The sequence below is a fragment of the Caretta caretta genome, chromosome 3 (genome assembly GCF_965140235.1).
Source record: "Caretta caretta isolate rCarCar2 chromosome 3, rCarCar1.hap1, whole genome shotgun sequence".
NCBI lineage: Eukaryota > Metazoa > Chordata > Testudines > Cheloniidae > Caretta > Caretta caretta.
This window is the reverse complement of record NC_134208.1, coordinates 10,990,100-11,015,969: the sequence shown is the minus strand read 5'-3', so window position 1 is coordinate 11,015,969 and position 25,870 is coordinate 10,990,100. Positions and strand designations below refer to the sequence as shown.

Sequence of the window (25,870 nt, the reverse complement as noted above, 5' to 3'; positions counted from 1 at the left end):
GTAGTAACAGGAGAGAGTCCACAATGGGCCTAACAGGCACCAAGGTCTGATGATTTCATCTCTGCAGGTAGGTGATGCCTCTCACAAGGGGGTTCTCCTACCCTGTGGAAGCTGTAAGGTACTTGTGGCCCCTAGTACTATACTGAGCACCTCCCCTGTTCAGTGTTTGTCCTCACAACACACCTCTAGAGTAGGGAGTACCACTCTCCCCCTTTTACAGAGGGAGAGTGGAGGCCCACAGACTAGGGGCTAGCTTTGCCAAGGGGATTTAGACTGCAATACCTAACTCCTGCTTGCCCTGTGGAATTCAGTCTTGAATTAAGCAGCCAGGATTCCCCCACCAGTGCCTAGTCAGAGTTAAGTAAGCCAACTGGATTTATCCCAGCCAGTGTGCTGAGGTGGGGCAGGACCTAACTAGCCTATGGGAAATGAGGCACTAGGCAGCAGGGACTGAGGGAGCTTTGAGCTGCCACCAGCAGGAATTTAGGGTTAGGCACCAGCTGATTGGGTGGTTGAACCCTCACTGTTCAGTTCCCTGCTGCACTACAGGCTCTTGAAGTGAGAGAGACAACCCCAGGCTCCTGTGCTAAGCATTGCCTCATCCTTCCATACCTCAAACACTTCTGGCACTGAGACCTCTCTACATCTTTAAATGCTTGACCTGGGGCAATCAGTGGGGAAGTGATTTATGACAGCTCAGGATTGAGAAAGCAGTCCCTATCAGTGCACAACTTGTTTCACTAGCCCAGCAGCTGCCTCATGGTTTTAACAAGCACAGTGAACAAACAGCCTCAGCCTCAGCTTCTCAATCAAGTTAGCTCAGCAGGATGTTGGAGGCAGCTCCAGTGTTTTTAAAGCATCCTGGCCATAAGACTTCCACATACTTCCTGCTTGAATTAGTCTTTCAGAAAAACATCAACTTGTTGATTTAAAAGTTGCAGCAAGAGAGAATCCATCCCATCCTTAAGTAAGCTGTTTCAATGATTAATTACCCTCACTGTTAAACTCAGACCAGCCTCAAGGCATAATTTTATCTAGCTTCAGCTTCCAGCCATTGCATCTTGGTCTGCTAGACTGAAGAACTCATTGCAGACATTCCCCTTATGCCTACTGATTAAGTCACTGCTTAACATTTTGTAACCTAACTAGCTTAAGATCCCTGAGTCTACCACCATCAGGCATGTAATTTATTGTGCTGCTTTTGCTTTAAATGTAGAAATGTTCACACAGGAAGACTGATCTGTTATGCAAAGCTTTCCCATGTAGAGTAGCTTCTTCCCACCTGTCAAATAAGATTTCACAACATGTCATTGTTAGCCAGCTGAATAATGGTACCCAAGGACTTCTAGGCAAAGAAATTTATTGTCAAGGGAAGCTGAGACCTGAAGCCCAGACCTCTCTACATAAAGAGCAAAACAATATTTGCATCAACATTTAATTAGGCTAAGTATGTACACAGATAACCAGGGAGTAGAGCTTGCCTTGTAATAGTGCTGTAGTGGTCTTACACCCAACCACAAGACATTTCCCAGCAGAGATTCCCAACTCCTAAACATCAAGTGACTAGACTAAGTCACCTTTCCCACCATGGGTGCACATCTACAACACCAGATGCTGCTGCTGTTTAAAAGCAGCCAGAGGGAGCTTGCTTTGGGGAACAGAAGGTTTAACAGGGAGAGAGTTGCTTCCTGTAACAGCACTGATAATAGCTCCTCAGCCCTCTCCTCCAGGGCCATGCTCCACTAGATGTTCATGAAAAGCTGGGGAGTTGCTCACAGCAAGGACAGCACAGTAGTACACAATGTAACAGGGGGGTGAGTTAGAGCAGCAGCAAGCACCTGTCCTCAAACATACTCACCTCTATTCAAAGACACTGCTTTAAAACATGAGCTGTGCTAGCTTAAAGACCAAGGGGGGAAAGAGGGTTAGGAGTATTGCAGACACCCATCCCCTCTGAACAGAAAGTGAACACAGGTAACCCAACGGCTTTTAAGCAGACTTCCTGGTGCCAGCCCTACTACTTCGACTTTTAAAGGCTCTTCCTACGATGACAGCAGGTTTCAGAGCTGGTGGGAGAGTGTTCTTGAGTCCAGAGAGAAGTGTCTTGTTTCCTTCATGAAGGTTCTTCAAGACAGATCTATGAAGACTGCCACCTGCTGAAATCAGCAGGACAAGGCTATGTTCAGAGCTGCTGTCCCTGGAACTCCACCCATGCAGCTGAAAGCAGCCCATAAAAGTCTTAAGCTGAAGCATTTCCATTCTTGTCTCCAGCACAGACATTGAGTTTTACAGGAGCTGGAAGCAATGGACAACTAGCAGATAACAATACTCACACTGTGGACTACTTCATCTGAACAGCCAGCGTCCCGAAGGGCACAGCCAGAAGGTGTCAAACCAGCATTGTGCGTATCTTTATTGCTGACAGTCCCGCAGGGAAGGCAGAGCAGGCTGTACCCCTGCACCCCCAAGAGGCCATGGGTGAAAGGAACACTGCTCCAGCCACAGAAAATAATGGTATGTGATTAGAGAGTCCTGTTTCCAAAGGGAGTTTGAATGCATGAGCAGCAGCTATGCAACCACCCTCCTTCCAGAGCCAATTAGTGACCAGTCCAAAGAGGTACCTGTGCTTCTCTAGGCCATACTGTCAGCCTGGGTGGGGCACAAAGACAGGAGAGAGACCAGGGGAGAAAGACTCCAACATTCCCCTTCTTCTCGCCAGGTCAGGAAGGTTTGCTGACTCAAGACCTGCCTCCTTGGCTCCCCTACAGCTCAGCTGGCAGCTTTTCCGTCTCCCACGCTCACTGCTACAGCTGTTCCCTTACTATTCCCTTACTACAGTGCACCTCCTTAGCCCAGGAAGGGGATCCTCACTGCATGGTTTGATGAAAACCATCCTCAAGGGATGGAACAGGAGCTACCTTTTATATCCCAAGACACCCACTGGATGGCGTGTTACTCACAAGCAGTACAGCTGTATCCTACCAGACTTAGCAGTCATTACCCACCTCTGAGCCCTTCAGCCTGCCCCCACACATCCCGCTCCTTAACTTTTGCAGAGAAATAAGCTTTGCATGTACTGCCATCTACTCAGCTTTCGGAAGACAGAGCTGCTTTCAGCCTCTGAGCTCTTTAAACTGTACAAAACAATCTCACCAGAAAGCTACATCCAAGTTATCGCAATAGCTCTAATATTTAAGGCTAGTATCTCTTCACAATTCTTTAGTACAAGGATGGGGAGGCCCAGAACTTATGCACTCATCTCTGTCCTGTAAGATCCTCAGCTATTTAGAGAAACGGTCAGAAAACAGTCAGACGTTGCCCCAGTGAGTTGAAGATTTCATCCATCTGAGGGAATGGTGGCTTCCAAGATAGCTGACTTGCTGGAAACATTCAGTTGCTGAGCAATGAAGGTACTGAGGTAAGAACACACCCAGGGCAGACGAGGGAGAACGCAAAGGCTCACATCATGCAACTTTTTACTGGAGGGAGGTGTCAAAATCACAAGTGACAGAGGCAATTAAAAAATATCCTGGCCAGAATTCAGGTAAAACAGTCTCCCACAAAGAGGAAAAGTGAGACTCAACCAGTCTTACTTGTAACCTGTTCATCCAAACAGTGAAAACAGCCAAATCCAGCTGCTAGCTAGTGGCTGCAACACACAATACTGCAGGCCAACCAACACCTTCCGATTTGCCATTCCATTCACAGCTTTAAGGGTCCACACCAGTCTGGCATCCCGCAGGGCAGCAGATCCAACAGGGAAGAGGCAAGAACCTGTTCCCAACCTTATCCATCCACTGACCTTCGCTCTCCTCACCAACCCTCAGTTCTCGCTGGCTTGTACATACTCCTCTGATGCCTTCGACATCGCACTCAGATACTGCCAGCTCAGCGCTGCCAGAAGCATGGCGCACGAGAGGTATATGGGGGAGTAATGGTTACGGGATACCTCGACGCCATTGGGCAAACTCATTGTCCGGATTGAGACGATGATCTGCTGGGTCTTGTTAGAAGAAGGGTCTGTGCTTGGGACCTTCTGATAGATCTGGAGAGAGAGAAACCCACACAAGGTTAGGGAGTAACCCTGAAAACCACACCCACAATTCCTATGACAATATATGGCTTCTGTGGAGAAGGTGCTAGGCATATTCCAAAACAGAACAACACATTACCAGCAATTCACCCATCTTTTAAACCAACGGGGGATCAGAACCGCACTAACTTCTCTCCAGTCAGGGAAACTGGGAGCTAAGAGGGAATATTTTACCTGAGCACTGTGCTAACTGAACTGAGTTTAGAGGATACACCCCCAGGGGTCAGTCTGTCAGTTCAAGCCACATTAGCCAGAACTTAGTTTAATGTTTATTAATCCTGATGTGATTTTGTTGTAATGGTGATTGTTAGGGCACTTACAGCCTTGTACAGGAGTCTATTACATAAATAGGGCCCTACCAATTTCACATGAAAAACATGTCATGGACTGTGAAATAAACCTCTCCCCATGAAAATCAGATTCCCCAAAATCTGCTAGTCCAGCCAGGCTGGGGAGGGACAGAACTTGTCCTTCCCTTGCATGGCCATTATCAGGGGGAGATCAGACCCACTTCCACAGGCAGCACAGAAGTGAGGGTGGTACACTTCCACCCCCTGCCGCTCCTGCCGGGGACCAGGATGCTCAGGGTCAGTGCTTCCCACCCCCTGCAACTCTTGCTTGGGCTCCAGGCATCTGAGCTCAGGGCTTCTGTCCCCCGCAGCGTGTGCCCAGGCTCCGGGGTTCTGTCATCACAGCTCCACCTGGGGCTTGAGGCACCTGGGCTCAGGGCTTCCATACCCTCGCAGCTCCTGCCCAGGCATCAAGGCATGGAGCTTCAGTCCCCTCGATTCCTGCTGATGCTCGGGGCTTCAGCTACCCCCCCTCCCCCCACATGGCTCCTGACAGGGTTCGGGGCATCCTTTTTTCAAATGGCCCTGGGCACAGGCCCGTAGGCCTGTGCGTTAATCCACCACTGGCCATGATTAGTGGCTAGGAGCCCCTGGCTGGGGCACTCCCAGGAGCATTGGGGAGATCGGACCCACCTCCACAAGCCTCCTCCAGCTGCAGGAAGCCCAGCGACTGCTGACTTCAGAGCCCAGCTCTGAAAGCAGCACAGAAGTGAGGGTGGCAATCCTGCAACCTCCCTCTTCTGTCTCCCCTTCCCCCCCATCCAAAACAGCTTTGGGACCCCCCACAATCCCTTTTTGGGTCAGGACCCCTGCAGTTACAACACTGAAATTTCAAATGTAAACATCTGAAATCATGAAATTGACCAATTTTAAAACCCTCTGGCTGTGAAACTGACCAAAATGGACCATGAATTTGGTAAGGCCCTATATAGAATCTAAGTAAACAAACATTAAAATGGTTTTTGCTTTGAAACCCTTGCTAGCTGCTCCAAATCCCAAAGACGACAGGACTTAAACATGTTGTCATAAGAGATGTTATTCCCATGGTTAGGTCAGGTTAGGCTACGAGGAATGTGTACAGCCACTAAGAGCTGTCTGACTCAAGGATTTGGAACAGTATTTGCACCTTGCTAGCAAGGTCTATTAGACAGGTAACTGACTGACAGAACACCAAGGTACTCCCTGGCATGGACTGACAATACTGTTCTTCAACAAGAGTCCTATCCACACAATGCAGGGAAAACATGATCGAAAGCTGTCAGCAGCAGCCATAGACACGACCGTAGCTGACCCTGCCTGGGGTGGATGTGACACCACCCTAAGCAGTTTCTTCCAACAATCACGTTTAAACAGAATTCTCAGTTTCAGCCTTCGTATGGAGGACGACAAAGGGTGAAATCTGGGCCCTGGAAGGGAGTTTTGCCCTGGACTGTAACTGAGGCAGGATTCTACCCCAAAGTCCCCAAATGTAAATACTAACAAAGGGATTGTTTAAAGAGATTCCCCAGCAGAGAAGGGGCTATTAAAAAACCCAGCTGATTTTGTCAGGCTTGTACCAGCCCTTCCTACACCCCCATTTCCATCCAGCAGGGGAAAGCCACAGAAAGCTTTATTCCAACCTATTCTCTATTGAGCTGCACAACAAAAGGTAACTCCAGGCACCGGAAAAGGCTGCTTGGCTTGTACAACAGACACTGTGGTTTTTCAGTCTAGATAAGTATGTGAGGACACCAGGGACATGGCATACAGCGATTGTGATCGGTTCATTCATGCGCTGCACAGCCACATCAATGGCTTGGCAAAATTGGGGAGCTAGCCTATTTTTGTAACCCCTCCCTTACCTTTCCTTTCACCATCTTCTGCCTACTCATTGATTCCATATAAAATCTGAAAATTATAAGTGAGGGCAGAGGTTTATACTGGCAGTTAGTCTGTCATCTCAGCTGTGGCTTTCACTTCTGCAACAGCTATAATTATATCCCCTGAAAACAGAAGAGTGGCTTTTATAATAAATTGGGGGAAGTGCTATACTTCTGGAGAATACACTTTGGACTATAAGGATTTACAGCATCAGAGAAGAAGAAAAAAGCCACGTTCCAGACTTTACTACTTCAAGCTTTTTCATGCTGATGTCCTTGTTCCTAGAACATCTTCAACAATTTTAGCTAAAGCAAAATGGCAGTTGCTAAACTGCTGAATCGGGGGATAGAGTGGAAACCCCAGCTTAGCCTTTAATCCTCAGTGTTCTGCTGTTTAAGAGGGAACAGCTACATCTGAATATGAGTCTTTCAAAGCAAGACACCAAACCTACCTCTTCCACATACTGGTACATTATAGCCTTGACAGCTTGTATGTTTGTGGCATCCATCATTAAAGTGACAGCTTGTCCTTTCCGAATCTTCACCACCCCCCTAAACACCTGTTTGTTATTGTAACAGGCCGCCAGAGTGGCGATGGCCATCACCTGGGGAGAAATGACAAGCAGCATTTATTCTGTACTCACAGGCCCCACTGACGTTAGTGAGAATAGCATGTATATCTGAAAGTAGTCATTCCTCTGGGGAAAGACCCAATCTCTCAAGATGAGGCAACAACTCAAAATGTTTGGCGATCTCCATGTTGAATGTATTTAATATCGGACACAAAAAAAAATAGGGGTAGTATTAAATACTGTGTCTGGACCGGAGAAGACATCCAGCCCCAAAGGGGTTAATGTGGGAGGGGGGAAAGGCAATGAAAATATCTGGTTCAAACATCTGGAAACATTAACCTACCTGTGGAATAGCACAGAAGTTGAAGACACTTTGGTTTTTCAGTCTAGATAAGTAGGTGAGAACATCAGGGACATGGTGCAATGCATTTGTGATCAGTTCATTCATACACTGGACGGCCATGTCAATGTGCTCTGGCTTGGTGAGATCCGACAGCTTCTTGGCATACCTGCTCCAAACCTAGGAATGCCGACAGTACATAGGAACACCACTCAGCAGTTAACACTTTTCAGACATTCATGTTCATAAGGGGGCCCATATCGAACTGTCAAATACAAAGATCTTATTTTACTGCACCTAATTCTTGTAATCAGACTGTTACAGTCAGAAGCAAGACCCTTAACACACAGTTCACTCTGACCTACTATTCCATTCAGTCCCATTACAGCAACCCTTTTGATAAGGCACACTGGGAAAGAGAGAGACCAACTGCTAGAAGGAAGTCTTACTCAATGGTGAAGTTTTGGACAGACATGGATCCCATTCTCCTGAGAAGAACTGGACCCAGCTGGTAGCTCTGAAGTTAAGCGTCCCTGCCTCTGATTCAGAACAGCACTTACACACACTTTAAAGCATGAGTAACTGCACTGACCTCAGTGGGACTACTCACGTGCTTACAGTTACATGTGTGTGTAAATGCTTTGCTGGACTGGGGCTGGTGCAGAAGAGTCCCCAGGTTATAAAGATGGTCTCTCAATCTGAGTTGGGCCAACTCTTCTTAGATTACAGGAACCCTGTCCCATCCTGCGAACAGGGCAGGTGCATGGAGCAGAGCAACTGCATCCAAGATTGTCTGGAGAAACCTCTGCTGTCACAGACACTCTGCTGAACAGATTTTATCCAAGGGACAGGCATGCTGACAATTGACCTTTCAGCTATACCACTGTAAGATCTCTCTGACAGAAGAGTTTTGCCTAACTCCCTACAGACAGATTTGTGCAACTTCATTGGGGACGGACACACACACACCAGAAACCGACATCTGAAAAAGAACCAAAAAAAAAAAAAAGATAAATTCTGCGAAATGAGTCTCCTAACAAGTAGTCCTGACTAACTCAGTATCAAAGCAGAAACAGTTGCTCCAGAGCTCATCAGAAAGGAATAGGAGTCTGCATCACCACTCTAACACTTCCTAATAAACCGTATCTAGCTGAAGTTGTCATCTGAAAAGTGCTGGTTTCCCTTTACCTCTCTGGGCCAGAATTCTCTTCCCTCCAGCTGGTCCTCCAGATAATCACGAATGATGTTGGTTTTCTGAAGAAAGAGGCCCATGGAATTTGCAAGCTCTGTGTCCTGTCCTACGACAGGGTCTTCTAGCTCTGATGCAGAGAACAGACGGGAAAGGCCAATCCCCACCAGCCCAGCAACATAGTGACAATACTGCAAGGTTTGGAAAGAACAAAATGAGTTGTGAAACGTCTCTCCCCTAGTCCATGTGGCTACATCAAAATTACTCCTGTAGGTTATTTAACGTGCCTGTTTGTGTCTTTAGGGAGACTTTCGCAAGATAGTTCCCATGCAGTTCAACTTGCTGCATATCAAACCCATTTTGATGGATGTGTCAGTGATATTTGGGTTTGGGCTTTGAATACAGAGCGACACTGAGCGAGGGCTCTCTGCCATGTGTCTTCATGCCAGTGCTCAACAGCCAACATCCGCATACCAAAAATATGCTTCTACAGTGTGGATTCTACCACCGGACCATTGCTTCACCCAGGAAAAATGGCAAGTGTGTCATTCACAGCTGTTACTGGCACCAGACTTCCATCACCCAGATGAAAGACCCAAATGAGAGCAGATGCTCATGTGGCCCATTTTATACAGTGCACGTTCTAAGAAAACCACCCAAAACCGGCATCAAGGCTTTATTGTGCGTACTTGCATTTCAATGAATAGCCTGGCAGCTAAAGCAGGGGACAGAGTACTTTGTGTTCTTCTTAGTCAAGGAGTTAAGTGGGCAGGGAGTAAGATGGCCCACCTTAAATTTCTGCACTACAGCTGTACTATGCTTTACCTATCAATAATGCACACAGCCACTGTCATCCACAAGGTCAGTGACAAAAATAGCTAATCAATGCCTTGGGAAATGTACGCAGGGATCTCGTCGCTCACATAAATCTTTACATTCACATGGAAGCAGGCTGCCCACTAAACAGCAAGACTCAGAGTTAACACTTTGTCCTTTACTCATCTTGGGTACCTATGTATGGCCAGGATGAGCATTACAATAAGAAATTGTAATCAATCATCATCATCATGATGAAGCAGCAAATGAAGAATGCCAGACCTCCAGCAGGGGTTGTGCGCATTGCCCTGAGCATAGAATCATAGGACTGAAAGGGACCTTGAGAGGTCATCTAGTCCAGTCCCCTGCCCTCATGGCAGGACTAAGTATTATCTTGACGATTCCTGACAGGTGTTTGTCTAACCTGCTCTTAAAAATCTCCAATGATGGGAGATTCCACAACGTCCCTTGGCAACTTATGCCAGTGCTTAACCACCCTGACAGTTAGGAAGTATTTCCTAATGTCCAATCTAAATCTCCCTTGCTGCAATTTAAGCCCATTGCTTCTTGTCCTAACCTCAGAGGTTAAGAACAACAATTTTTCTCCCTTCTCCTTGTAACAACCTTTTACGTACTGGAGAGGATGCGCTCTCAATGCTCGCTTACCTTATCCCACTCATGCTGGGTGTCAACCTTCTTTTCCAAGAACTCTGCCATTCCGGCTCCCATCTTGTGACAAATATCTGCAATCACATCTCGATACACCTCTGCCAGGTTTCTGAACTCCAAGGAGATCTACAGCAGAAACCACAAAGAAATATACATTGTGCTGAAAGTGGCATTTGTCAACAGACTGGGGAGGGGAGGAGGGGAAGAAGAGAAGAGGGGGAAAGGTTATAGGCTACTGGGGTCTAATCCTGCTCCCACTGAAGGGGCTGGCAAAATCCCCACTGGCTTGAATGGGAGCAGATTCAAGCCACTCAGCAGTAAACACAAATTCAGCATGTGCAGAAACAAAAATTCCTATGATCTCTGGCCACAGCTCAAATGCAGTATGTAATTTCTTGAAGGCGATACGGCCTTGGACAGCATCACTTGTGAGCTGGGGCATGAAGGAATTACAAAACAAACTCTGTACACCAAGTGTAACTTTATGAAAGAGTTCCACCAAGTGAACAGCTGCTAGAATGATTTCCAGGGTTTTATTGCAGCTCTGTTCTCTATGGGCTCCCCAAGGCCCAGCTCTCCCAGACTTCAGCATGTGCAATATTTCACAGTTTAAAGGCCAGAAGGGACCATTATGATCCTCTAAGCCAGTGTCCTGTACAACACAGGCCAGACAATTCCAACCAGCGTTTCCTGCTGCCAGCGCAACCATTACTGGTTGAACTAGGACACCTGTTTTAGAGCCCAGTCTTGATTTAAAGGCTCCAAATGACGGAGAATCACTATCACTGGGCAATCTATCCTCACCGTTAATAATGTGCATCTTATTTCCAGTTTGAACTTTGGTGACATCCACTTCCAGCCATTTCATTTATTTCTTCCTTTGCTACATTAAAGAGTACTCCAGCATCAGACCTCTCCTCCCTGTGTGGGTAATTATAGGCAGCCTCGTAGCATTCTCTTTAAGATAAATAAATTGAGAGATTAAAGGAGCTCAGAGGAACTCAACTGTGGACAGAAAGAACACTGGGCTGGGACAGAGGAAACCTGGACTCTATTCCCAACTCTGCCACTGGCCTGTTGGGTGACCTCAGCAAGTCACTTCCTTCCATGCCTCAGTTTCCCAGCCTGTAAAATGGGGATGATGATTCCGATCTCCTTTGTAAAGTGTTGTGAGATATACTGATGAACAGTGCCATGTAACTGTCTGAGACTGTTATTCAGCAGTTTCTGAGACCTTCTATATCAAAGTTGTATTGTAATATAGGTTGAACAGGAGTGGATGTGTTAGAAGAGCAGGCCAGTTACATGAATGCAGCAAACAAAGATAGTTCATGGAACAATGTAGCCCCCGTAAATACCACTTACGAGGACAGATCTTCTAAATTAACAAGTTGCTTGTATCCCAAGTGTACATATTAAACTCTTTTGTACTGTAGTAACATTTCTGAACACTGGAGCAATTCTCCGACAAGCAGCTGTTTGCTGTGAATGGCCAGAAGGCATCCATGCTATCACTGGACTTCCCAAATATTCTTTTGGGCTGGGATTATCAGAGGGGAGTTAGGTGCTCAAATCACACTGAAATTCAATGGGATTTGGGCACTGAACTACTCAAAGGCTCATATGAAAATCTGAGCCTTAATATCAAGTTACCATAAAATCAGCAACAACTCACTCCACCTAAAAACATCACCTCCCTCACACTCTGATTTTAATGGAAGTAGAATCCAACCTTCAATTAAAATTCAAAATATTTACAAATCCTATCAGTTACCTAAATTTCTTCAGAAACGGTACTGCTCCTGTTCTTGTGAGAATTATTATGCCACAGGTTAAGTGCACTCCTTGGAACGCTAACCTAAAATCTACTAGAGAACAGCCCCATTCAGCGAGTGAATCCCAGCCTGGTCCCCAGCACTGGTTGCTCGCCAAATCCCAGCAGGGCTCTCAGCTGGAGCACTGAAATAATGCTGCATCTAGAGGGCAACTACTCCAGTGTGAAGCATGCATCTTGTTCCCATGCACATTCCCAGCTGGTGTTTGGGTGACAGAGCAGGGAGAAGAGGAATTTTACACCAACAGAAATAAGAAGAGGGAGGGTGGAGTTAATAGACACCAATAAAATATAAAAAAGTTAGTTTATTAAATTACATTTCAGTTATGCACAAAGCTTTTTGTTAAATTACTGGTAAATAGCTCAGGAACCTAGAGCTACAGCTCTATTTATACAGCCCTTTCACCACCTGGCATCTGAATGCCTCAGCAGCATACAGCGCAATGGAAGTGTAAATGTGTGCTCTTGCAAATCAGTTTAAAGTTGTGATTACTTTCATATTAAGAGATCTTGGGTGAAAATTTCAAAAGCACCAAAGTGACTTGGCATCTAAATGATCTACTCTTTGTCTGGTTTTTGCATTTCTTGACTTTGCAGTTTTTATGAGGCTTAGTGTTGAATACAACACAGCTTTCTGCATTTCATTCCCTAGGTTTGGTTTTATTATGACGCTGGTCAGGCATATCATCAGAATTATAAACTCGTCCTTAAAAAGAAAAAGCAAGCGGTAGAAGCTGACAATGGTATATTAAACTATGGAGAATATAAACAAAGTTTGTAAGAGCTGCTGCCCTGTTCCTTTACTTTTAATGTATTCTGCATGATGCTCACTCAAAAAAAATTTCAGCTACTGTTTCTGCAAAAGATCTAAGTGTTTACTAGTTATACAGTAGAGCTTAATCCTGAGTGTCTCTGGATTAAGTTTAGAAGTGTGTGCAACAAGAGTGATGTAGTGGTGGGAGTCTGCTATAGACCACCGGACCAGGGGGATGAGGTAGATGAGGCTTTCTTCCGGCAGCTCACGGAAGCTACTGGATCGCATGCCCTGATTCTCATGGGTGACTTTAATTTTCCTGATATCTGCTGGGAGAGCAATACAGCGGTGCATAGACAATCCAGGAAGTTTTTGGAAAGCACAGGGGACAATTTCCTGGCGCAAGTGCTAGAGGAGCCAACTAGGGGGGGGCGCTTTTCTTGACCCGCTGCTCACAAACCGGGTAGAATTAGTGGGGGAAGCAAAAGTGGATGGGAATCTGGGAGGCAGTGACCATGAGTTGGTTGAGTTCAGGATCCTGACACAGGGAAGAAAGGTAAGCAGCACGATACGGACCCTGGACTTCAGGAAAGCAGACTTCGACTCCCTCAGAGAACGGATGGCCAGGATCCCCTGGGGGACTAACTTGAAGGGGAAAGGAGTCCAGGAGAGCTGGCTGTATTTCAAGAAATCCCTGTTGAGGTTACAGGGACAAACCATCCCAATGAGTCGAAAGAATAGTAAATATGGCAGGCGACCAGCTTGGCTTAATGGTGAAATCTTAGCGGATCTTAAACATAAAAAAGAAGCTTACAAGAAGTGGAAGGTTGGACATATGACCAGGGAAGAGTATAAAAATATTGCTCGGGCATGTAGGAATGTTATCAGCAGGGCCAAATCGCACCTGGAGCTGCAGCTAGCCAGAGATGTCAAGAGTAACAAGAAGGGTTTCTTCAGGTATGTTGGCAACAAGAAGAAAGCCAAGGAATGTGTGGGCCCCTTACTGAATGAGGGAGGCAAACTAGTGACAGAGGATGTGGAAAAAGCTAATGTACTCAATGCTTTTTTTGCCTCTGTTTTCACTAACAAGGTCAGCTCCCAGACTGCTACGCTGGGCATCACAAAATGGGGAAGAGATGGACAGCCCTCTGTTGAGATAGAGGTGGTTAGGGACTATTTAGAAAAGCTGGACATGCACAAGTCCATGGGGCCGGACGAGTTGCATCCGAGAGTGCTGAAGGAACTGGCGGCTGTGATTGCAGAGCCATTGGCCATTATCTTTGAAAACTCGTGGCGAACCGGGGAAGTCCCGGATGACTGGAAAAAGGCTAATGTAGTGCCAATCTTTAAAAAAGGGAAGAAGGAGGATCCTGGGAACTACAGGCCAGTCAGCCTCACTTCAGTCCCTGGAAAAATCATGGAGCAGGTCCTCAAAGAATCAATCCTGAAGCACTTGCATGAGAGGAAAGTGATCAGGAACAGCCAGCATGGATTCACCAAGGGAAGGTCATGCCTGACTAATCTAATCGCCTTCTATGATGAGATTACTGGTTCTGTGGATGAAGGGAAAGCAGTGGATGTATTGTTTCTTGACTTTAGCAAAGCTTTTGACACGGTCTCCCACAGTATTCTTGTCAGCAAGTTAAGGAAGTATGGGCTGGATGAATGCACTACAAGGTGGGTAGAAAGCTGGCTAGATTGTCGGGCTCAACGGGTAGTTATCAATGGCTCCATGTCTAGTTGGCAGCCGGTATCAAGTGGAGTGCCCCAAGGGTCAGTCCTGGGGCCGGTTTTGTTCAATATCTTCATAAATGATCTGGAGGATGGTGTGGATTGCACTCTCAGCAAATTTGCGGATGATACTAAACTGGGAGGAGTGGTAGATACGCTGGAGGGGAGGGATAGGATACAGAAGGACCTAGACAAATTGGAGGATTGGGCCAAAAGAAATCTGATGAGGTTCAATAAGGATAAGTGCAGGGTCCTGCACTTAGGACGGAAGAACCCAATGCACAGCTACAGACTAGGGACCGAATGGCTCGGCAGCAGTTCTGCGGAAAAGGACCTAGGGGTGACAGTGGACGAGAAGCTGGATATGAGTCAGCAGTGTGCCCTTGTTGCCAAGAAGGCCAATGGCATTTTGGGATGTATAAGTAGGGGCATAGCGAGCAGATCGAGGGACGTGATCGTTCCCCTCTATTCGACATTGGTGAGGCCTCATCTGGAGTACTGTGTCCAGTTTTGGGCCCCACACTTCAAGAAGGATGTGGATAAATTGGAGAGAGTCCAGCGAAGGGCAACAAAAATGATTAGGGGTCTGGAACACATGAGTTATGAGGAGAGGCTGAGGGAGCTGGGATTGTTTAGCCTGCAGAAGAGAAGAATGAGGGGGGATTTGATAGCTGCTTTCAACTACCTGAAAGGGGGTTCCAAAGAGGATGGCTCTAGACTGTTCTCAATGGTAGCAGATGACAGAACGAGGAGTAATGGTCTCAAGCTGCAGTGGGGGAGGTTTAGATTGGATATTAGGAAAAACTTTTTCACTAAGAGGGTGGTGAAACACTGGAATGCGTTACCTAGGGAGGTGGTAGAATCTCCTTCCTTAGAGGTTTTTAAGGTCAGGCTTGACAAAGCCCTGGCTGGGATGATTTAACTGGGAATTGGTCCTGCTTCGAGCAGGGGGTTGGACTAGATGACCTTCTGGGGTCCCTTCCAACCCTTATATTCTATGATTCTATGATTCTTGCTGTCAGCCATAAATAGTAACATAGTGAAACATTCTGGGGCTAACATTTTCCCCTCTGTGCTTACACATTTTAGACTGAAATGATTAGTAGGTTCAACTGCTGGCTCAGCAAGGATTGGGGCGCTCATCAATTCTGAGGCTTGTGGGGGGAGCACTATGATCATCTCATCTGACCTCCCGTGTAGCACAGGCCCAAGGATTTCACTCAGGAATTCCACATCAAGCCCAGTAACTCTTGGTTGAACAAGATCACAAGACATCCTATCTCGATGTAGAGACTTCAAGTAACAGAGACCACCACAGAGTAACAGAGTCCATGGGTTAATTTGTTCCAAAGGTTAATTCCCCCCCACTGTTAGAAGTGTGCATCTTATTTCCGGTCTACATTTGTCTAGCTTTCCCTTTTAGTCATTGGTTCTTGTTATGCCTTTGTTTGCTAGATTGCCCTCCACAGTATCAGGTATCTTCTCTCTACAGGTACTTACTGACTGTGATCAAGCACCTCCCAACCTTCTCTTTGATAACGAGGTCATTCTATTTAGCTTAAGCCCCTTGTAAGAAAGGAACAGATTCTCCAAAGCCATCACCCACATTACTCCCTCCATTAACTGAGCATCTTGCTCTCTGACCTCCTGCCATCATCCCCCTTTCCTCCAGTGGGTAGGACCTATCAATCCCAGGACACACCTGAACACTTCTGACATGGAAAACAAGAGTTTGCAAGTCTGCCATTCCGCTCTGTGAAGCTGACCTGCTTTTTCAAAACCCGAGGGAACATATAATATTTAGAGCCAAGTTTTCCGAGAGTGGTGCCTCATTTGCATACATGCAAAGTTTATCAACATTCAGTGTTCCCAATTGTGCATGCAATCTCATACGCAAGTGATTAGCCCTCTGAACACCTAGTAGGGCACAGAACTGCAGTGAAACATACACAAATGCAGGTGAGTGAATGCGTAAGATCTTAGGCCTCTGTTCTTTAAAATGCAGCCCTCAATGTCAAAACTGAGAAGTGCCTGAAATTCTGGGACAGTTTAGATTACAAATGAGTTGGTTTTCCACATCCCTTTCTCATCTATTGAGCAATACAGACTAACAGCAAACCCAGTGACACGTCAACAGCCACCACCAATGTACAACCAGAGTTAAGAACCATCAAACCAGGTGTTTTGGCATAGATGGCAAAAGCCATTTATATCAGTACTGATCAGGAGAGCATCACAGCGTATCATACACAATGCTAATACTGTTCATGAAATATCCTACTTTATAGGGACAGTTTTCCATGTTTTGAGCTCTGCCAGTAAGACCAGTAATGGAAATTCTATTATGAGTTCCACATCCGCTGTTACTGCTAATGATAAAAAATTTGAGACTGGGATAGTAAACCTTTTGCTTTGAGACTTGAATCAATCTCTAGCTGTTAAAGATCATGTTGGGTTGCCTCCTGGGCACAGATTATCCCACATCTGCTTAATGCAACGTTCCCGCACATTCCTCTGAAACAGATTCATAGATTATAATGCCAAAAGGGACCACTGTCATCATCTAGTCTGGCCTGCATAACACTGGCCATTGGACTTCCCTGAACAGCTTCCTGTTTGAACCAGAGCAGATCTTTTAGAAAAACATCAAACCTAGATTTAAGAACTGCCAGTGATGGAGAATCCACCACTACCTTTGGTTAAATTGGTTCCAATTAACCTCACTATTAAAAATGTACACCTTATTTCTAGTCTGACTTTGTCTAGCGTTGACTTCCAGCCATTGGATCTTGTTATACCGCTGCCTGTTAGGTTGACAAGCCCATTAACAAAGTTTTATTCCCCAAGCAGGTACTTATAGGCTGTAATCAAATTACTCTTTTGCTTTCTCTCTGTTAAGATGGATATAGATTGAGCTTCTTGAGTCTATTACTATAAGGTATGTTTTCTAGTCCTTTAATCATTATCATGGCTCTTCTCTGCACCCTCTCCAATTTAGCAACATCCTTCTTGAATTGTAGGCACCAGAACTGGACACAGTATATCAGGAGTGGTTGCACCAGTGCCAAATACAGCATCTGGTACTGGCCACTGTTGAAGTCAGGTTACCAGGTGGACTTTGGGTCTGATCCAGTCTAACAATTCTATGTATCAAGATGCAAAGAGGTTTAAAGTGGATACCTATATTATCAGCACATTATACTTCATAGATTGAAACAAGAAATCTAATGGCTCACCGTTGTGAAGTCCTCAAGCACCTGCTTGTCCTTCTCCTTGCTCTCCATGTATCTCCAGTCCGGCTGATACAGATAGGAGTGGAAGTCATGCAACATTGGGACCTTGGTTTCTAAGCTGATGGTCATATCATCTTCTACTGTGTCCAGAGCTCGGAGAACCAGATAGAATATGCACACAGCATGACTATGGAGGGAAGGAAGGAAGGATTTCCTATCAAGCAGGACTCCTTATGACACAGGCGAGTAGTTAAAAATAATCATGTGGCTTTTGTGAGAGACATTTGAAAATTAAACAAGGTCTTTCCAATTCTGCACCCTGGAAAGTATTTCTAGTTCTGCATACAAATCAGAGATGGGCTCAAGCCATAAAATTCACGTCAATATTTCAAATACCCCCAGCATTTGGGCATGTCAGAACCAGGGCTCTGATTCAGGCCCAAATCTACCAGAAGGACATTTACAACTAAAAAAACCATGAGGCAAAATGTAATTTCATACCATAATCTGTCTTTGTAGTAGCTATCCTAGTACCAGTGGTCATCATTAAAAAGTGGATACCTTTTTAATCAATTTAGTGGCAACCACTGAAGATACAATTCAAACATATTTAGACACTACATGTGCCTAGACGGAGAATCAAGAAAGGACCCGCTACAGATGCTGGAAATTCCTTGGCCCCCCGATATGCCTGAGCTAGGCATTCAGATGCTAGAAATGAACGACAGTCCAGTATCTAGAGTGCCAGCCTGGACCATGGGAGACCTGGGTTCAATTCTCTGATCTGCCACAGGCTTCCTGTGTGACCTTGGGCCTGTTACTTAGGGAGCTGAAGCACAGAGAGACTACTAAATGGGGATGACAGCACTGTCCTACCTCACACAGGTGTTTTAAGGATAACTACGCTGAAGGTCGTGAGCTGCTCAGATACAACAGTAAGGGAGGCCATGTAAGTATCTTTGATACCCACACATCATGTGAGTATTTTCATGTGACTGAGGCTGATCATTCCACTGCAAATCTATCGTTCGCCTCAGCACGAATCACAAAGGAAAGTGCCTTGAATCTTTACACTGCGGGTTTTATGTGCTTACAAGTGGAATCTTAGAGCTATCAGGCAGACAACTAAGTGACTTGCAATGTGCAACCGTTTCTTTAGACACCAGAGTAGTTCCTCTTTCAAACCAAGTTGTTGTTGTTTTGGGGGTGGGGAGAGGGCCTTTTTCTTTTTGCTGGGGTGGTGGAAATGAAAAGCAGAGCTGTCATGAAACTATTCATGTTAATAATACAGTAACAGACTAATGTAATACTGATCCAAAGTGCCAAGAGCAGCACAATCCATTGCTGTACTGAGAGATCCAAATTTGCAACAAGTCTTGGGAGGGATTGCCAGAATAGTGGTAAAAGTTACTAAAACCCAGCAGCCACTAGGACCCAGGGGAAATAAGACTTTGTGAGGGGAAGGATAAACTCTTTTCTCTGTTCCCTTCTCTTCCAGCTGTCCCTCTGCTGCAGCAGCTTCTCTTTCCTCCCACTGTGTAGTAACCAAGTATTAGGATCAAAGCAAGAAATCATGGATGATCTGGGGGGCTCAAGCAGAAAAAGTCTGAAAAGACTGGAATAGTAGACTGATCCTGGAGCCAGGATCTATGCATTCAAGGGGCCATATTCCCAGTGTGTTTTTAAGCACTGGAATCTATGAGAGTTCTGCGAAAAATGGATGATTCAATACAGCTCCTGAATTTGAATCCTGTCTCTGCTCTGGCTTGCTGTGTAGTTTTGCTCAAGAAATCATCTCTCTGCTATGCTCAAAACTCATAAATCTTTGTGCCTTCAGAGGAAGTTTTGGGAGCGAGGAATGCAGGTTCCAGCCCTAGGATTATAAAAAATCCATATCTGTAAAGTTAGGATAATAACTACTTCAAAAGAGTTATTGCAAAGGCAAATTAGGCAGTGTGCGTCTAACACTTTGGCAATGTTTAAATGCTAATAAATACAAAACAGCATAGATGAGCTAGGACAACAATGAGCAATGAAAGATTATATGGTAACGGGAAAGTGAGTGGATCATTTAGCTGTTCACTACTACACTTAACCTTGGGTTTGTTTTATTAAAGGAGAATTATTATTTTTTTTGTAAATAAATTATAATTAAGGCTACGTTTTAGTCATGGGTATTTTTAGTAAAAGTCACGGGCAGGTCACGGGCAGTAAACAACAATTCATGGCCCATGACCTGTCCATAACTTTTACTATATACCCCTGACTAAAACTTGGGTGCTCTGAGGCAGCCCGGGGTGCTGAAGGGGGTGCCGCAAGTGCTCTGACAGGGGAGGGGGAAAGGGGGCAGCACGTGGCCTGAGACACCGCTGGTGCTGGGGGAGCTGGCAGGCTCCCTACCCGGCTCTGTGTGGTTCCCAGAAGCAGCCAGCATGTCCCTGAGGCCCCTAGGTGGAGGTGTGACCAGATGGGCTCCATGCGCTGCCCCCACCCCAAGCCCCCACTCCACAGCTCCCATTGGCTGGGAACCATGGCCAATGGGAGCTGTGGGGGCGATGCCTATAGGTGAAGGGAGCGCACAGAGCCCCCTAGCCACGCTTCTGCCTAGGAAGGGACATGTCACTGCTTCCAGAGAGCCCCCCTCCCCAAAGTAAGCACCGCCCAGAGCCCTCGCCTCCTCCCACACCCAAACTCGTGCTGCTGCTGGGGTGGGAGGAGCGCTGTGGCTCAAGGCTGCCCCAGCAGCAGTCAGTGCGGTCTGGCCCAGGGGCTGCCCGAGCTGCTCAGGAAGCTGCTGGGCCAGCCACACTGGCCACTGCAGAAGTCACGGAGGTCCCAGAAAGTCACAGAACCCATGAATCTATGCCACCTCTGTAAAACAGGAGCAATACATCCTTGCCTCACAGGGGCACTGTAGTGTGCTTAGTTAGTGATTACAGGGATGAGGGACAACACAGACATACCAAGGCAGAACCTGGGATGAAAATTACTGAACACAATGGATACGTTTTACTAGTGAACTTTGTAGGGGATCCAATTAAATAAATGCTACATATTAAAATACATGGACGCCTGTGTAAACATAAGCCCTGTCTGTATCCATCTGTTGCTTCTTGTCCTACACTTAGACTGTAAACTCTTTGGGGCAGGGACAATCTTTTTCTTCCATGTTTGTACAGCACCTAGAACATGGGGTCATGGTCCATGACTAGGGTTCCTGGGTGATATGGTAATACAAATAATAACTAATCTGCACTCAAGATCATAGACAAGGCCTGTTAACATAAACATATCTTGTGTCACCAACAACACCTGCAGTATCTCTTACATAGGATGTTCTATTGATATTTGTAAAGTGCTCCACGATGATTATGTGAAAGGCACTAGAGAAATGCAGGGGATTTTTACACTTAATTAGTATGTTTTCAAACAGCTCTGGTGAGCTATTTGCATGGAAGGTGCTGAATACGAATGCATGACTGAGAGGCAGACCCCAACCCACCTCGCACTCTGAAGAAGTTCCGATAAGAATCGGACTCCACAGCCAGGCCTCATCCCCAATGATCATATCAAAATCCAGAGCCTGAATCACGACGGGTAACAAGCGCTGAGGTATAGATCTCAGACAACCCCCTGCTACCAGCAGACTGTGAGAACAAGCACGTACCTTGCCCATAGCCAGTAACACATGGGCGGTCTACGGGCTGATGTTTAACCCTCTCCGGGCCACAGCAGCCAGGGGATCGTGCTGGGCTCCTGCTCCGTGGATAACCCTCTGCCGGCCAGGGAGCTAGCGGCTCATGCAGTAGGGCTGCATGGACACGAGTTCGGGCCCGGCCAGCACATTGCACCAGGGATCTGCTCCCCTGTGCAAGGCTGGCTCCGGCACGAGGTCGCCCCGCTGACCCTCTCCTAGCCCGGCCAGTCTGTGGCGGGCTCCCGCTGCAGGGACAGGGGTAATTAGCCCCTGCGAGCCCACAGCCCCCCCGGCGGGCACTCACCGCAGCTCCCCGTCCAGGGCCTGGATGACGGCGGCGAAGCTCCGGCTGGTCTGGTTCAGGTACCGGTAGCAGGTCTTGAGGCCGTCGCTGAGCACGTCCTGCGGGCAGAGCAGAGGGGACACGGGCTGCTGGAAGCGGGGCGAGGCCGGGCAGGCCCCCGGCGGGGAGCCCTGGTGCAGGAGCCGGCTGCCCCCGCGGCGCCGGCCCCCCGGCCGGGACAGCGGCGAGGACGAGCAGCGCTGGCCGCCGCCGCCGGGGCAGCGCGGGGGAGACAGCGCCAGGGTCCGCTTGAAGAGGGCCACGGCCTTGGTGCTGGCGGCCATGGGGCCGGGCCGCTGCCCAGCCGGAGCCCGCGGCCGCGACGGGGCCAAGCAGAACCAGGAGCGCGGGACTCGCTAGGCCACGCAGGCGGCGGCCGACACACCCACGGCCGGCCCGGGAGCCCCGCCCCGCGCCGCGCCCCCGGCGCCGCCCCGCCCCCGCCCGGGTGTGGGGGGGAACCGCCCCGTTAACCCCGCGCGGCCCGGAGAGACCGAGACCCTCCCCCTCCCCCCACCCCCCGTTAACCCCGCGCGGCCCGGAGAGACCGAGACCCTCCCCCTCCCCCCACCCCCCGTTAACCCCGCGCGGCCCGGAGAGACCGAGACCCCCCCCCGCCCCGAGCGCCCTGCAGAGACCCAGCCACCCCCGTGCTCCGGGCCTCGGAGAGCCCCTCCGGCCCGCCCTAGCGCACCTCTTCCGTATTCACCGGGAGAGAGCCGCCCTCTGCCCCTTCCTCGCCTCGGCTGGGAGCCGCCCTCCTTCTCGTTAACCCTGCGTGCCCTGGAGAGCCCCGGCCCCCCCGACACTGGGGAGAACTCCCCCTAAGAGACAAGGGCTCAGGCACGAACAACCAAACTGCTCTGTGGCAGGTTTCAGAGTAGCAGCCGTGTTAGTCTGTACCCTAAAAAGAACAGGAGGACGTGTGGCACCTTAGAGACTAACCAATTTATTAAGAGCATAAGCTTTCCTGAGCTACAGCTGCTCTAGGTACTCGCCGACACCCCCACCACCCTTAGCATTTAAAGAAAAACCGGTTTCCAGCGGCTCCTCTGTTAATCCTATAGACTAGCTCCTCCCATGTCCCTTCATAGTCTCCTGCCACCTCAACACCGCTGTTAAATGCAATAGCACCTGCTCTGTGCTCTACTGCGAGTAAAGGCTTCATGAAATAGAAGCATAAATAGCTAACAAAGGAATGCAGTCACCTTGAAATCTAGCTGATTTTTTTGTTTAAGTTAAAGTTAATTTCAAGTACTAGACTTCCCTGGGGTCTGCTCATTTTTAGTTTCACAATCACATTTTCATTCCTTTCCCCACATTTTCCAGTACCCTAATCTTACGTGGAAAGCCACCCACTAAGGGGAAATGCTGAAACTGACTACACATAAATGTTGTCCTAGGCAAAGAGTAAAACTAAGAGGAGGGAACAAAAAACAGAATAATCGTTTTCCTCCTTAATCTGTTACTGTAATCTTTATCATTTATAACAAAAGTGGGTAAAATTACTGAGATTGCAAGCAGGGACCAGTGTTTTGTCTTGTGTCTGTACACTGCCTAGCACAATGGGGCCCTGGTTCATGACTGGGGAATCCTAGCTGCTATGGCAATACAAATAGTTAATAGTGAAATATTTTCAGACCGATTCATGATGTTTTAGGATAATGGTGCCAGTTTAATATATTTTACTTAACCAGTAATGAATTTTACAATACAGAATCTTTCTGAGCAAATGTAGGCCTTTATATACTGAATTCTCTGTGTCCCCACATAATTTAGACAGGCCATTCACTGTCTCATCTCAGCATTATCTCCCCTTGATTTAACTGGATGAAGACTTGAGGCTTGTTTGGAAAGAGCGGGAACATTTTTAAAGATATTTTTCCCAAGGTGAAGGACTCACCTCCAATTAATTTCTCATAGGAAGTGGTATACATGTGAAGATAATTGCTTAATTAAAATTAGCACTTATGGTCTTACCACCCTTCTGAAGAGTAACTGCTACCAGTCACCAGTTTGGGAACACCAAATAAGGTCTAGATCCTGCTAGCTGATCAGCATAGGTGGAACCCCACTTAAGTCAGCACAGCTGGCCACAGGCACAGAGATCTACCTGCAGCCAGCCCCATTGACCCACACTGATCACACCCACACCAGTGAGTTTGACATTTCCACAATCAATGTCTTAAGCTTAACTGGTTCTGCAAGTCACTCTGCCTAGGCAGATGCCTGCATCCATACAGGGCGACAGGCCGTATCAGGATCTTAAGTAAAACTAGTTTCAAGAATAACTATGAGATTAATACAGCATTGAATTCTGTATTCTTTAGGACCAGGGTTCAGTTCTGGTCAGTAGTGACCAAGGACCTAATCCTGTTCCTACTGAAGTCAATGGAGTTTTGCCACTGAATTTTATAGGCGCAGGATTGGACTTCAGTGGCTGTTACCCTCTGACAGTTATTCATGGCCTATGTGAAAGTACTAACTGAAAGAGGAATTGATGAACCTCATGTCCATCCACCCATTTTCTTTCATTGATCCTGAGTCCTACACTCTGACCTTAGTGAAGACTTTGTGCCACAGGCTGAAATTCAGTTCAGAGCCTTGTCTTGGCCAACAGTCGGGTGTCAAGATCCATTCCATTTAGTTGATAATATTCTATAGACTTTTACTGGCCAAGACACATCATCAAGCAACCAGGGAAATCAAAAAGGAAACAGGACCAAGCTTTCAGAATAAGGAAGGGGGCATACTATAAAAACCCACAGGGTTTTGGCCAGAAAGGGAGTTAATTATGAAACAGTGCCTGATTCTCGCTATTTGACTGACATCCTAAGCCGCCCCCCCCCTGCAAAAAGAGTAGGTGGCTAGGGACATCAATGAGGCTCTGCACATGGGCGCGTTTGTGCGTGCCAGAGGCGGCACAATTCTGATTTTTCCAAAATGCGCTGCAGAAGACCAGTGCTGGAGACAAATGCACAGAACAGGCTGCTTTCCAGGGGACACGACTGATCTTTCAATTAATCCCGATTTGTGGTTAACCAGAGGTCAGATAATCACGGCGCAGGATTGGGTTTTAAACGTTGGGGTTACAGCCCCAGGCGAACCATGAGCCCTGTGGGCAGCACCCTGTACCCACAGAGGGCCCCCCCCCCTTGATTTCAGCGGGGCAGGGCGCTCCGCTTGCAGGGGGGCGATTATAGGATCGAGGCCCAGGTGGGTTATTAGGTGGCCCGGCAGGGGGCTGGGAAGTGAGTGGGCCACGTCCCACGGAGCCCGTACGACACGGAGAGAGGCTGGGGAGAGGCGCTGGCTGGGCGGGACTCGGGCCAGCAGAGAGACGAGACGCGCCCCCCCCCGGGCTGGCACCCCCGCTCACCTGGTCCAGCGGGGGCATCACCGCCGCGCCGCCGCCCATCTTAAAGCGCAGCAGGTTGTAGAGCTCCCGGGGGCGGCCCAGCCACTTCCCCACCCGCTCCATGGCTGTAGAGCTCACCGGGGCTGGGCGTCCTCGCGCACCGGAAAGCGCCCGCCCGCTCTGCCCAGCAACCGGCCCCTCCGCAGCTGCCCGGCCGCAGCATCTTCCCTTGCGCCGCGCGGAGAGACGCGGCCCCGCCCCCGCCCGCTGACGCCGGCCAATCCGCGTGCGGCGCTCGTGCCTCCGCGGCCGGACGGGGCGCTCATTGGTCGCCCCTTTCTCGCACCAGAAGGACGCTGGCCAACAGGCCGGCTCCGGGGCTGGTGTGACGGATGTCGAATTGTTCTGATTGGCTGAGAGGGGAGGGTACCGCCCACCCATCCCTCGCGAGGGGAGCAGGCGAGGAGCAGGCGCCGGGTTTCTTAAAGGGGCCGCGGCTCATTCCGGAGACCGGGAGGCTGCGGTGTGGCGGCCTTACCGGGGTCGTCCGACAGCCCCAGCGAAACCCACCCCAGGGGCAGCGCGTCCTGCCCCCGCCCAGTCCGACATAGGCCCACCCCCGTCCCCTGCCAGACACTCCCCTCCCCCCCCAGATGGACCAGCTGCTTGGATTACCCACCACCAGCCCAGCTGCTGCCAGCTGTGACGGTCCCTGGGCCTGGCACCGCCGCTGTGTCACCCATCGCCGGGTGCGTGCCCTGGAGAGCCCCCTCCTTGCTCTGCGTCGACCCCGCGCGGGTCCCGATCCCGCCGCCCTCTTCCCCTCCTCGGAGCAGCAGCCCCAGGGGTCAACCCCCCTGTCCCCGGAGGATGGCTAGTGGCCACGCAAGGGCAATGGTTGGGGGCCCATGCAACTGCCTGCAATAGCAAGGGGGGGGGAGGGATAGCTCAGTGGTTTGAGCATTGGCCTGCTAAACTCAGGGTTGTGAGTTCAATCCTCAAGGGGGCCATTTAGGGAGCTAGGCCAAAAAT

The 25,870-nt window shown here is 48.3% G+C and overlaps 1 protein-coding gene across 5 annotated transcripts; it reads right to left on the bottom strand.

Annotated features, from left to right (window-relative positions):
* Positions 1-1,343: 1,343 nt before the first annotated feature.
* LOC125634701 (squalene synthase) lies at positions 1,344-25,093 on the bottom strand. 5 transcript variants are annotated; one of them, XM_048845772.2, is made up of 8 exons: positions 24,860-25,093; positions 21,442-21,539; positions 17,444-17,627; positions 9,886-10,014; positions 8,403-8,594; positions 7,218-7,394; positions 6,755-6,907; positions 1,344-4,045 (listed from the first exon to the last, which is right to left on the bottom strand). In XM_048845772.2, exons 1-8 carry the CDS (start codon positions 24,959-24,961, stop codon positions 3,824-3,826), a joined length of 1,257 nt encoding a protein of 418 aa, XP_048701729.1. In that variant the 5' UTR covers positions 24,962-25,093; the 3' UTR covers positions 1,344-3,823. The 5 variants fall into 5 exon arrangements, with proteins under 5 accessions (XP_048701729.1, XP_074982442.1, XP_048701728.1 ...); XM_075126341.1 differs by lacking the exon at positions 24,860-25,093 and adding an exon at positions 22,175-22,195; XM_048845771.2 differs by lacking the exon at positions 24,860-25,093 and having other exon boundaries at positions 21,442-21,856.
* Between the last annotated feature and the right edge of the window lie 777 nt (positions 25,094-25,870).